We start from the raw sequence: 13929 nt of genomic DNA, 5'->3' as shown, positions 1-13929 counted from the left end.
ACATTCACACGGACACGAACATGAAAGATTTCATGCGTAAGCTTCCACGAAAGTAGCAGCGACATACACACATAGACTAAAAAGCGCGAGCTCACACAGGTGCTCATAGACTCAATCGACATGCGCGCGCATTCCTCGCACACGCACCCAAGCAAAGCACATTATTTTTATATCATAAAGTTAGACCGCTCCACAGTATTCTCATGGTACTCTCAACTTGAATCGAGTTGCTAAAGAAAGCGCTAGCGCCACATTAGAGGCACCTCCTTCGCTCCGTGCAACATCTAATTCCACGGCCGAAATGTTCAGGCTTAACTGTTTCCCGCAGCATCGCCTGACATTCTCGAATAATATTGTTCTTACACGCTGGGACCAAAATAATTAAATTACGAGGTTTTCCGTGCCAAAACCACGGTGTAATTATGAGGCACGCCGTAGTGGGGTACCAAGGAAATTTGTACCGTGCAGCTGGAGTTCTTTACCATGCTCCTAAATGTAAATATACATGGTTTCCGCATTTCGCCCAATCGAAATGTGGCGACCATGGCCGTGACTCAGTCCCGCGACCTAGTGTTTAGCAGCCCAACACGAAAGCCGCTGAGGAAGCTGGTGGGTCAACACACTGGGACGAAGGCGTCCATAAGAGCACAAGTAAACGCCATAACTCCGAAGGCAGGTACCACTAGCTATAGTGATCGCGCATGGAAAATTGTTTCGCCACATTTCACCTAAGGTGACTTAAGCAAGGTTGCATCCACGTTAAACGCCGGTGAACGAGGCTCGTCGCGCGTGTATGAATGACGTTCCTGCTGCGCAGCCATGATGTGTCCGTGGGCCTAAAATCGCGTCTGCATGCGATTGTCGAGGAGGTGGTCGAAATGTCCGTCGTGTGCGGCGTGCTGAGAAAGAAAGATGTCGTTGGTGTCACACTGAAGCGAAACCCTTGTAGAAACAGCCACTGTTTATCAAAAGTGGTATCTGATAGTTGAAGTACACGAAAGAAGAAACAACTGCAGAGGCGTAAAACCCCGACAGGGCCTATTTCATGCGAATGCCGCACTACCCTCTATTTTATTTCATTTAGATATGAGATTTCTCGTGAGGAGAAATCTCAGTTTGTGGCAGGTTTTTGTAGGTCTGCAAGTGTAGGCCAATTCACGTTTTTCAATGCGAAACATTTCTTTGTCACTATGACAGTATCTATCTATCTATCTATCTATCTATCTATCTATCTATCTATCTATCTATCTATCTATCTATCTATCTATCTATCTATTTATCTATCTATCTATCTATCTATCTATCTATCTATCTATCTATCTATCTATCTATCTATCTATCTATCTATCTATCTATCTATCTATCTATATATCTATCTATCTATCTATCTATCTATCTATCTATCTATCTATCTATCTATCTATCTATCTATCTATCTATCTATCTATCTATCTATCTATCTATCTATCTATCTATTTAGCTGCCAACGTGTTGGCGCTCTCATGGTCGTTTCGCCAACTTCGTGCGTACGAAAAATGGCATAGTATGACAAGAATGTATCACGAACGTAAATGATGTGTCACGACATGAATCTGATGGCATGCGTATCACGTAGGTCATGAAGGAGCTCCATACGTATTCGTGCTCTCGGGATCATTTCGTTAACTTGGTAGGCCCTCCTCTCACTGTTTTGCATAACATCGATTCCCACAGGGCGTGGGATCTGCCGGCGTTTTTCTCGTTGGGTAAGCTTAGAAATGCTAACGCATTTAAACGTTAGCCGTTCACCAGCGTGTGCTCTTCTCCACTCAAGGGTGCGGATTGCAAATCACTGGGAACAGGTTCCGGTTTGTTTCGGACGAGAGGAGACGCGCATCACGTAAACGCTGTCCCATAAGTATTAGCGCCACGCGCTAAACACCTCATACGCTACTGTAGCATTCATGTAAATGTGTCTTGCGAACAGAACGCGATCTCAGTCGCGGCCGCGTTTACCGCATTCTAGTGCATGGTGAGAGCCCGCGAGGGTGATAGCTCGTACATTAAATATTTGTGTAAGAACTGGCGCCGGTGAACAGAACGCAGGGCAACTTCATGATACGGGCCCCGTAACCCCAGGTCCCACCACGCACCGGTAAAGTTCGTTGTAGTCAAGGCTGTTTCGTACTGGTTCCAACTAGAATTGTTTTACAGCGAAACTATTTATTCGGACCACGTGCCGTCGCTGTTGCACTTCGCTGAAAAGGGGCCGCGTGACCTAGCGGGATAGGAAAAGGGGAGCTCAATAGGGGAAAAGGTTTGGAGTGTCTCTTTTCGCCCCGCGAGAATGCTATCTTATGAGCGAATCTTGTACGGTTGTCACACGGTGCATTTTCGGCGATCGAGCCTCGTTGGCATCGAATTTATCGACGATTGATTCCACCCTGCCGCGAACGAAATAAATGTCATGCTGGCGGTTTGTGGCGAGCGAATAGCGCCCAGTTATTGAAACGCGACACTAGGAGCGCATGGTTGCCGGCACTTCTTGCGCCAGCAAGGAATGCCCGCCGGCCACGTCGATCGTCAAAGCAGTCCACCCAATCTTCAAAACGATTGCAGTGCTCACATCTCCAGCTGTGGGCTTGTACCCAATTTACGGAGCTTTAAATTAGTGGTTCTGCACATTCTATACCATCTACAACTATGGGGAGACCACGAGTAATGCGTACCCCTGAGGATGGAGCTGCCTATCCAGGCCCCGCACACTCTCAAGTTCAACAAATGGACACAGAGGCCAAAAAATCAATCGAGGCGCATTTCATCGTAAGCGCCAAGTGGAGCTACTGTAATTTGGTCGCATATTTTAATTTGTGCTTTCTCTACTAGGGGCGCTAAACATGCTGAATTTTTTACTTGACGTAAACCATTAACATAAACAATCGGGGTGTCTAAGGATGTTTTTTTTATTTCAGGCAAATAGGCAGTTGATTTTGTTTTAATTTGATTGTTGAAGCTGCTTTTTAGTCATAGCGTCAAGGTTTTTGTACTTGATTAACCACCGACAGCTTATTGGTATCGATGTGTTTCCTGGCCGTTGGCGTTCGAATACTACGGCGGTAAAACATTTTCGAAAAGCATGGTGGTTTCGTCTGCGAGTCATTACATAGACTTGCTATAAAGAGGTCTGCTCTTGGCAAATAATAGTGCCTCATTTCGTTTAGGCGTTGATTATCATAATGAATGCGGTGGAGGTTGAGGGAGTACGCTTGAAGGTACGTTTTTATGCCGTTGATCTCCATAACACCGTAAGTACGCAAACCGATGTCACAGAACACCCGATGCATCATTGTGTGTTCTCCGTCATCGCTTGTTTGCTGTACGCCTACTAATTCTTCATTTCTTCTTCAAGAGTTGTATCCTCCTTTTGTCCTTGTTCTCTTGTGCTTCACTTACAGTATGTCGTTTTGTCAGCTGTAATGCGCATTTGCAAAATCAATACATGTTTGATAAGACGTAGTGGTTATCATAATATCACTACACATGTATTAAGCTGGCACGTATGGTTCAGATACAGATACCTGTATGCGGACTTGCACGACGTTGATGCGGAGATTAGGATAATTATGACACCCATAAAGAAGAGGCAGCTGACGGCCGTAAGCTGTTGCGTTCTTTCCGCCAAACTACCCGGCCTGGTAGTGCTGTAAAGATGCTGTATAAAAGTGACACGCGGTGACAGGGAAATTACTATACTTAGCAGCCGACCGTACGTTTTGTAGCTTAGGTCTTCTTTCTTGTGCGTTTGTGCTAGCCTTATGAATGCGCCATTTCTTGACTATGTTCTTGACTATGTAACCGCGTTTGTGTGGATGCGTAGACGTGTGCTTTTTGTTGTAGTTGTGAAATGCAAATAAAATATTTTCAAGCTTACTCAATCTTTGGTGAAGTAATTCTGCAGAAACCCGCAAGATGGAGAGAAGTAATGAATAAAGGGAAAATCAGACATCCACCCGTTCCTTTGTAGCAATTGCTACGAACGGGTGGATGTCTGATTTTCCCTTTATTCAATCTTTGGTGTCGTGTGCGTTTATTCCAGTCGAGGCCATCGTGCCACCTGGAAACCGCATTCTGTCAGTAGCCCTACACGAAATGCAACAGCTGGAGCGCGGTGGCACAACTCAGGGTAACGGCGGCGTAATAAACGAAAAACCGCTCGGGATGCCCTTAAAAGTCAGTTTAGAGTGTGCCTTAACTCGATATGACTCAGGGCTACATATATTCTGCTGCGCCTCGATCCCGCTCGCACCACTGTGTTGCTGTGTGGCAAACGTAGCGCCTACATAGGCGTTACGTTTGCCACACAGCAACCAAAGTGGCGGGAGCACGATCGAGGCGCAACAGCCAGAAACCCAGTAAAGCCACAGAACCCCTGGTAAAGCGGCAATACTGTTTCCGTTTCCTGTTGTACAGCGCCATCTGTGGTCGCATACTTTAGTTCACGACGCCACCGCTACGCTTATTTTCGTTGCACTGTGGAAGGTGCAGTTTGCCTTCTCTAAGTTTGTATGGGTGTTCTTTGGCCTACTGCGGGCGTCAGCAAGAGTTGGCTTGTGAATGGGCTCGTCTTCGTAGAGCCATCCCGGAGCAGTGCACCGGAGATGCCAAGTGTAAATGGCAGCGCTCCTAAAGCATGCCCAGCACTCGAAGCATGAAAAAGAGAAAATGAGCTGAAAGAATGGTGAAACATATGACTTACAACATAGACTGCTTGCAAAGTTTGACTTGCGTGGTGTAACACTCGGTGTTCTAAGACAGCTTCGCGCTTCGACCATCTTGACGGACTGTAAGGAGCGGTGATGTTTTTTTTTTAATATCATGTGCATTCCTGCTGAAGAAATGAAATTTGGTGCCTCGGAGTTCAAACAAGTTCTGAGTCGCATACCATACCTGTGCCATCTATCAGTTTTCAAAATTTTCGCACTACTAAATTCCCTTTTTGTAAATTGTGATGTGTGGTGCGCGACATGGTGCGGTGATCGGGACGGTCAGGAGCAGACGACAAGGAGTGCAGGCGCAAAGGCGGATTCCGTGCTGGAAGAAGGAAAACAACGACGCCGAAGAGCGTCCGGCACGAGAACGCGCGGCGCAAGAAAAACAACTAAAACAAGAAAAGCAAACCAATTAGAAAAGACACGGGGCATCAGGCAGCCAATCGGAGATTGCCTAATCGGCCAGAGAGAAGAAAAAGCGTGGTGCGCTGGCAGACGGGGGAGACGCAGAGGAGACGCAAGGGAGACGCCAGGAGAGTTCCAGGAAGCGACGCCAGGAGGAGGTCAACCACCGGAGCGAGCGTTGAAGACGCGCCGTCGGGTTCCGGACCCGAGCCACCAGGACTTCACCCGACCGGGGCTTCCTGCCAACCTATTCCTGTGCGTCGCCTGTCTAGCCGAGCGTGCCGCCAGCTCCTCAAGGCCGGTGAGCTTCTGTGCTCGTGGGTACGACGAGAACAGTCGGGCTACGGGCCCGAGTTTTACGCCAGCTGCCCGGCCAGAACGCCGCCCCCGTCTGTCGTGCCGCCTGCTGCCCGAGGCCGGCGTTCGAGCTTCTGTGCCCGTGGGCACGACAAGAGCAGTCGGGCTACGGGCCCGAGCTCTACACCCAGCTGCCCGGCCAGAACGACGCCGCCGTTTACTCGTGCCACCAAGCCGCCTGCTTTACCTCTCCAAGCCAGAGCTGGCCAGCTCCGGTCGCCCGGTCAACCAACTTAGATCACGACGTTTGGTGAGACCGGCGCCACTCCTTTCGTCAGCTTGTCGCCGCGTCGCCGCGTCGACTGTTGTGTGTCCCTGCCGTCGTGGCGAGCCCGGACTCGCGCACTAGGCAGCTCCATACTAGCCCCAAGTGTTTTTTTCTGCGATTATGTCTATTTGAGTGTTTCTTTTATGTTTTCTATTTTCTTCTATTTCTTTTAAGCCTTTTTTGTTCCATTAAATGTTTGTGTGTGTGGTCGAAAAGAACGACTTTGTCCTCAATGGGGACAACCGTTAAAACATATGAGTGCACGAACCTTTGCCCCCATGTTCGGGTCATCACATAAATGGAGTGATATCAGGTGATTCCGTCTTCTTGTTCCGTCACTTGGTTAATGAGGTAAAATCACATTTTTATGCTTTTTATTCCATGCTGATGGAGTAAATATATTAGCCTATAGAGTTTTGATAGGTATTCAAACATAAAAAAACCCTTCCCTATTCAGGCTCGTTTAAGTTTGCAGTAGTTGGTTTTGCGCTGGTTGTCCCCGCTTAGTTCGCGTTGCAACGAGATGCAGCGCAATGGTAATTCGCTACTGCTGCCGAGCTTTCTCACTACAGCGTTTTTCAGTGAGTTTGCGAAGTCATCAAGTGAGATGCGTTGATGTGTGCTTCTGCGAGTGTGACACACTGCTTATTCATTTATTTAGTAAACCAATATTTACAAGTTTCAACGGAAATCTACTGTCCTTACTTCGTATAGCTATGTATTAATGTGCTATCGCAATCAATATACTGCACCTTTCAGGCGAAGCTGCGACTTTTTTGTCTTTAACAAGAATGCTCACCTTGAAACTGCCGCGCCTGGTCAAGCCCGTTGAGTGCCCTGCAGCCCTCAGCGATTCGGGGAACTGTTAACAGCGCATTTATTGCATCACTTTCAGAAAGCTTGAACTCCACTCCTGTCTCGTACACCGATCAGCACGCCGTTCAAAAGGCCGTCGCACTTTACATCGGCTGCACGAGTATGGGTAAGCAGGCATGTTTCCGTCAAAGGACAATTCCGAAATGTTTTGTGCAAGTGTGGGGCGTTGCTTAGGAGGACGAAATGTTGATGTGCCTGTCATGAAAATTGCTCCGTTTTATTGACCTCTATGTGTTTACTTCGCTGAAGAAACTATCAGAACACTGTAAAGTTTGCTCAACGGGTATTATCTGCTCATGAATACTGTATATTATTCCAAATCTTATCCTAGTGGAATGAATTGAGCGTACCCAACCCTGTAAATTTATTTTTGTCAAGGAAGCATACGAATGCCTTGCTGCTTTGCACGCGTAAATTTGTAATGAAAATTTACGTTGTCCTTGCTTCTAGGGAGTGTAGAGTCTCAAAAAAGCCCGCGCAGCTTTCTCTCAGAATTAGCCCTAAACTGTTTCCACTTCTATGTGGTTTCCCCTGTTATTATGATGTGTCAAAATAGGTTGCGTGCACGGAAGGACAATAGAAACGCCATGCGATGCAACAGTATTCATGTCTCAAGCTTGTCTCAAGCTTAAAGAACAAACATTGCAAAAGCGCTAATCACGAGGAAACGTAACTGGGCAATACAGGAGTTTTGTCAGTTAGCTGCTGCGGCGTTTAGCCGGAGGACTGGTTCTAGCCCGTGGCGTAATGTGCTAGCCTAGATTACTGTGCATTGCTTGTTTGAACATCTAACTGCTTCTTCAGATATCTAGGGGCCATAGAATTAATGAAATTCGCTCACATTCTCATCTCATACTGATATTCAGCGCTCTGCCGTGTTTACAGAAATGTTCCACGGATCTGAGAGTTCTCAAAATTTCTAATCACGAGAATCTACGAAATGCCTGTATATGCGACGGCGTAAGCAGCCCTGAAAATATTTTTGCAAGCTTCTTCCATAGCGGACCACGTTAACATAACACATGTGCTATAACATTAGCGTGAACTCGCATAGCACGATTAATTAAGACATATAAGGGAAGGCCGGCGCAAACACAGCAGCCAAAAATGTGCCTTTCACACAGCATTATAACAAGGCCTCTCGATCTTTGCTAATTTATTCAAAACACTGAAATTCAAAAAAATGTCGGATAGCGGCTACTTTTCGTTCAAAACATGTTTTGCGCGGGTTGGTACGTGCGCTTGTTAATAAGGCGTTGTCACGTGTTGCACTTCAATGTTGTGTCTGTGTATTTGTGCCCTGCTCTGTCCGTGTTCTCGCTTCCGCTACTAAATCTCACCCTTTACACGTTAGTGTACAGCGTAAGGCAGAGCGACACAATCAAGCACAGAAGTGGAAGATAACTTTGACTGTAGCTCTCTTGTGTTGTATGTTTGGTAAAATTACCAACTTAATGGCATTGATCAGCGCTAAATCGTGACTCCGTGGAGAGTCGTGTGCCTCTAGTGATGATGACGCCGTTCGTATTGTTACGTAAGGATAAAAGAAGAGAAAGAAAGAAGAAGATCGCGAGACGCTGGCTGCTGCGTGTTGTTGCTGGTCGGCTATTTTCATCTACACTGACTCTGCTTCTGTATACTGTAAATGCAGTTTTTCTATACTCCCAACATCCCAGTGACATATTGGTGGGAGGTGCGGGGTACCACGGTCAGAAACGGAGCTACGCAGTGGATGTCACATCAACGTCCCTACCATGAATGACGGCGAGCACCTGGGATCAACGTCGTTGCCGCCTCGAACGTCACCGTCGCCAGCTACGGCGCTGTCTCCTTCGGTTGTGGTTGTGCAACCCAAGGATCCTGGAACATTCTGCGGCACCGATGGCGCCGGCGTTGAGGAGTCGGTGGCGATGTACGAACGCGTTAGTGGAATCAACAGATGGTACCCTACGCTTATGCTAGCCAACCTATTATACTACCTACGAAGCACGGTAAAGGTAGTGTCCGAAAACCACGAAGAGGAGCTAAACAGCTGGGACCAACGCAAAGAGAAGTTGACAGAGCTGTTTGGCAAACCAGGCGCCCGCAAAATAGCCGCATTGGCCTCCCGTGCCCAGAATCCTATGTCTCACACATCCAGGGCGTGCTGGCGCTTTGTCGTATGCCGATCACGACATGACAGAAGCTGAGAAGGTCGGGCACGTGCTGAAGGACGTTGCTGACGAAGCCTTTAATCTGCTCATGGGCAAAAGCTGCTCTACAGTTGATGCTATCATTAAAGATTGCCGACAATTCCAGCGCGCCAAAAGTCGACGTGTTTTTCTATCATTCGCCAGACTTCCCATACTGTCGCAACATCAACGTGTGAAGATAAACCTCCGCAGCAGCATGCGTCACCATCAGAGGACGGGGTGCGAACTCTTAGACGTGAACTGGATGTGATGGAGCCCGCAGCTTTCTGTTCACGTAGCCCTGACGCTACCCCTTTTCAGTTCACCTCGTCAAGCCATCGTTCGGCCGGAACATGAAAACAATTGTTTACATTCTGGCTGTGCTGTCGCCAACCCCTAAGCCAACGAACACCCTTCCACCATTTTCGCTTCACCCCGACGCTTCTCTCCGTGTTATCCCACCGCGACCGAGTGCAGAACTGTGGACGACTAGCCAATATGTTACATATGTCACCGCATTGGTCATGTCGCCTTATACTATCGCAACTCGTGGCCCTCAACACCTCCCACGCCGACCAACTGAGCCATGGTTATCGAAATTCCCGCAATCTTTCGCCCACCGCCGAGTCTAACAGCGCGGACAACTCTGCTAGGAACACTTGGTGGAGTCGCTCACCATCGCCGCGCGGACACTCATTCCCCGAAAACACGTCGCCCATCTTCCCGTTCGCCGCAGCCACGTCGCCTTTCGTGCCCTGTGGCTTTTAGCCGCACCATTTCCAAATACTAAGCAATGCAGCCCTCGGAAGTGGTGCTGCGTTGCCTACTGCTGCGGCAAATCCTTTATATGTGGCCACAAAAAGAAGTATAATAATGTTAAAATAGACGGCGTACTAGTACAAGCACTCGTCGACACTGGAGCCGACGTATCTGTCAGGAGTGCTAGCCTATGTAGACGCTTAAACAAGGTCCTCACTCCAGCAGCTGCTCGTGTGCTTCATGTGGCTGACGGCGGCGTGTTCTTGGAATCTATACTGCGCGTATAAGTATAACCAGTCGCCCCACTTGTGTTCTATGCAATTAGAAGTGCCTCAACTCGCCGATGCTCCGAGCACCGCCCCAACGCTCTTGTTCTCGCTTCACGATTGGCGTCTGTCACCCAAGGCAGTTACTTACGTCCCTTCGACCGCCGAGCCACAGGTTGCTAATGGTGAATATGTGCTTCGCCCCATTGTCCACGTGCTTTTCAACTGGAACGTTGTTTCCGCATACGCTGGCCACGCTTAATATTAATGACGTCGTTCTATCGCTTCTGAATTTCAGCCTCTGCTCTGAAGAGCTTCTGGCCGGCATGTTCTTGGCCAGCCTGTCTATTAGTTCGCAATTTGACATTGAGAGTCTGAATAACGAGAGTGGTTTATCAGCGCGAATTGCAGCTCACAGCTCTGGCTCCTTAACGGATAACTTCGCGAAAATAATTGCACCTGACCTCACCTTTCCACAGGCCACTGACATACGTATCCTGCTGGAATCGCACAATGATATCTCTAAAATTCGGCGGCAGGCCTTTAGGCCCAACATGTGTTGTTCATGTCCGTATAAACACTGGAGACACGAATCCTATTCGTCTGCGTCCCTATAGTGTATCGCATGCTCAGCGTCAGGTCATCCAATCAGAAGTGGACGAAATGCTCTGCTATATGGTCATCGAACCATCAGCCAGCCCTTTGGCTTCGCCTGTCGTCCTTGTGAAAAAAAAATGGTACCTGGCATGCTTGCGTCGATTATCGCCACCTAAATAAGGTCACGCGAAAAGATGTCTACCCACTACCACGTATAGATAACACCTTGGACTACTTGCACGGAGCTAAATATTTCTCGCCCATCGATCTTCGATCCGGCTACTGGCAGAATTCAGTTGAGGAAATGATCCGCTAGAAGACGGCCTTCATCATGCCGGATGGTTTATATCAGTTTAAAGTCATGCCCTTCTGCCTAAGCAATGCTCCTGCGACATAATGGACTGTCTTCTGCGAGGTTACAAATAGACCACCTGTATTTCCTACCTTGACGACGTTATTGTTTTTTCGCCCACGTTACCTTCCCGACTCACCGCAATTCTTGCGGTCTTCTGAAAAGCCGCCCTCCAACTCCACTCCACGAAATGTCACTTCGGGCACCGTGAGATTACCGTGTTGGGACACCTCGTTAACGCATCCGGTGTACAATCGGATCACTGAAAAGTTCGCACGGTTCGCAGTTTTCCTGTGCCACATTCTACGCCTTACGTGCGCTGCTTCGTCGGCCTGTGTTCGTATTTTCGCCGGTCCCATGAGAACACGCCGTTCTCATGGGACCCGGAGCTGGCTCACGCGTTCGCCGCTCTCATTTGGTTCCTGACCACTCCTTGCACACTTACCCAATTTGATCCATCTGCCCCGACCGAACTCCACACTGTCGCAAGCGGCCATGGCATCGGGGCTCTTTTCACCCAACAACAGAATGGTACCGAGTGCATGATAGCTTACGCCTGCCACCTGCTGTCACCTGCCCAGAGAAATTACTCCATCACCGAGCGGGAATGCTTGGCTTTAGTTTGGGCTGTCGCCACGTTCCGGCCATATTTGTACGGCCGCAAGTTTTCGGTCGTTACAGACCATCACGCACACTTCTGGCTGTCTTCCCTCCGGGACCCGACAGGACGGCTTGGTGACTGGGCTTTGCGGCTCCAGCAATTTTCGTTTGTTGTCATCTGTAAGTCTGGATGTCTGCACGAGGATGCTGACTGCCTCTCTCATCATCCCGTGGTTCCCCTGAACCTTATACGCATGATTTGGTGACCTGCGTGATGGCTTTTACTGACATCACCGACATGCGCGCTGAACAACAACACGACGAATCCTTACAGTCCGTCATCGCCGGAGGGCAATCTTGCAGCACTGACGCCACGTGCCGCAGGTCCGTTCTGCACGACGACATCCCCTTTCGCCGCAATATCAACCCTGACGGCCCTGAGTTGCTCCTTGTCCTTACTCTCATCTGCGATCCGTCACTTTCGAACACCTTCACGATGCACCAACCGCGGGACACCTTCGAGTTTTGCGTGCATAAGACCGCCTACGACGCCGGTTCTTCTGGCCGGGTCTCTACCGCTCTGTGCGTCGGTATGTCGCAACCTGCAAATTATGTCAGCGACGGAAGAAACCTCCCCTGCCACCTGTCGGATGGTTCCATCCAATTGAAGTTCGCTCTGAACGTTTCTTTAGCGTAGGCCGTGACCTGCTTGGCCCTTTTAAGACAACTAGAGGAAATAAGTGGATCGCCGTCGCTACTGATTACGCGACATGCTACGCGATAACAAAGCCATTGCCGACTAGTTGCGCAACAGATGTCACCGATTTTCTCCTCCACGACGTCATTCTCCACCACGGCGCACCTCGACAGTTACTTACAGACCGCGGCCGCTCGTTCTTATCTCGAGTTGTCGACGACCTCCTCCTTTCTTGTGCCACTGAACACAAGCTGTACATCGCCTACCAGCACAAACGAACGGTCTTACGAAACGTCTTAACCCAACAATCACAGAGATGCTGTTGATGTACGTCTCCAACGATCATCGCGTCTGGGATGCCACGCTGGCTTACGTGACGTTTGCGTTCGCCTCGTCCCTACATGACACCGCAGGATATTCACCATTTTATCACTTGTATGGTCGCGACCCCACATTGCCGTTTGACAGCATCCTCTCTTCTGTACCACGTGTTGCAACTGAGTACGCTCGTGAAGTCATCGATCGCGCTCACATGGCGTGTCAAGTCACCCGTTTATTAGCCTCGCAGCATATACAGAAAGAGCGTTATGATGTGTGCCATCGCGATGTTAAGTTCGCCCTAGGTGCTTGGGTGCTCCTTTGGTGACCGTGTCGTCGGATTGGCCTCTCCCAGACGCTTATTTCTCGCTACTCAGGGCCTTATTAAGTTCTACGTCAAGTTAACGACGTAAATTACGAGATTTTCCCATTACAGTTTGGTCCTCATCAAGTCCGACGCCTGTTGACATCGGGCACATTTGGCTGCCAAAACCATACTTCGCTCGCAATTCTTCGCCTACTATGCGCCGATACTGCGCTTCGTCACCCTGAGTTCCGGCTACGGAAGGATAAAACAAGAGGAAGGAAGCGGTTCGCGAGGCGTTGGCTGCTGCGCGTTGTTGCTGGTCAGCCATTTTTAGCTACACTGACTCTGCCCGTGTATATATACATTTTATATGCTTTCGTTTTTTTAGTTACTCAGATTTTTTTTCACATAACTGTAGCGTCGACGCCCAATAGACAAAGTAGGGTGCATTGGTTAAGACGGAAGTAATACAAAATTAATGTTTCTGTTTATACGTTGTAAGTTCAAAACCTTATAATTTGGCGATGAAAATTATTCCTTACAGTTAGTGCGGTAGTGTGGTTTCACTCTTTGGTTGTGGTTCTAAGAAAGTCGCAAGAAACTGCTTCTCCTGCATTGACAAATGTCAGATATATTCAAGGAAATCAAGTCAATGTGGCATAAATGGGGACATGGGAGATTTGATCACGCGCACACGGTTGACGATACGTCTCGAAGAATGCCTAGACAGCATTTTGCTAATTAGCAGATGTTGTAAAAAGCGTCTGTAAAACTCCGTCTTTTACTTTATTGCAGGCTTGCGCAATACGAAGGGCACAAAACCCCTTGAGAATCTCCTGGACAAATATGGCATCCCCCGCTGGCCCATCCTGCACGAGCAATTCCAGTTGGATGTGATGCGCGCGCTGGCCGACATGATCCGGGACCTGGGACTGAGCGCCATCGTGTCCGTTCGGGTCGCCCCCGACAGTCACGACACTCGCAAGCACATCGTCTACGTAAGTTACCAAGGCCATCAGAGCGCTCACTGTTCACCGCTTTACTATGAATTTCGCAATAGCCGTGAAAATCACGACGGGGAAAATAGATCTGAACAGAACAGTCGTACTCGCAATTAACATTTCAAGCTACTATCTCTACTTCTTCATCTGCCCATCCTGCTGGCCTTCCGGGGCTAGAAGCCGAACTTACGAGCAACACAACTTTGC

The 13929-nt window shown here is 48.6% G+C and overlaps 1 protein-coding gene across 1 annotated transcript in view; it reads left to right on the top strand.

The window, feature by feature from the left end:
• LOC140219130 (neprilysin-1-like) overlaps window positions 1-13929 on the top strand; it is a 169714-nt gene that overhangs the window by 29906 nt on the left and 125879 nt on the right. Inside the window, exons 5-6 of the mRNA XM_072289020.1 lie at window positions 6674-6760; window positions 13517-13719. Of these exons, the coding sequence (XP_072145121.1) occupies window positions 6674-6760; window positions 13517-13719 (290 nt within the window). The remainder of the gene's footprint in view (window positions 1-6673; window positions 6761-13516; window positions 13720-13929) is intronic.

This window comes from Dermacentor andersoni, chromosome 6 (genome assembly GCF_023375885.2).
Source record: "Dermacentor andersoni chromosome 6, qqDerAnde1_hic_scaffold, whole genome shotgun sequence".
In the NCBI taxonomy this organism is placed as follows: Eukaryota; Metazoa; Arthropoda; class Arachnida; order Ixodida; family Ixodidae; genus Dermacentor; species Dermacentor andersoni.
Note: the sequence above shows the minus strand (reverse complement) of the source record. Positions and strands in the feature narration are given on the sequence as shown.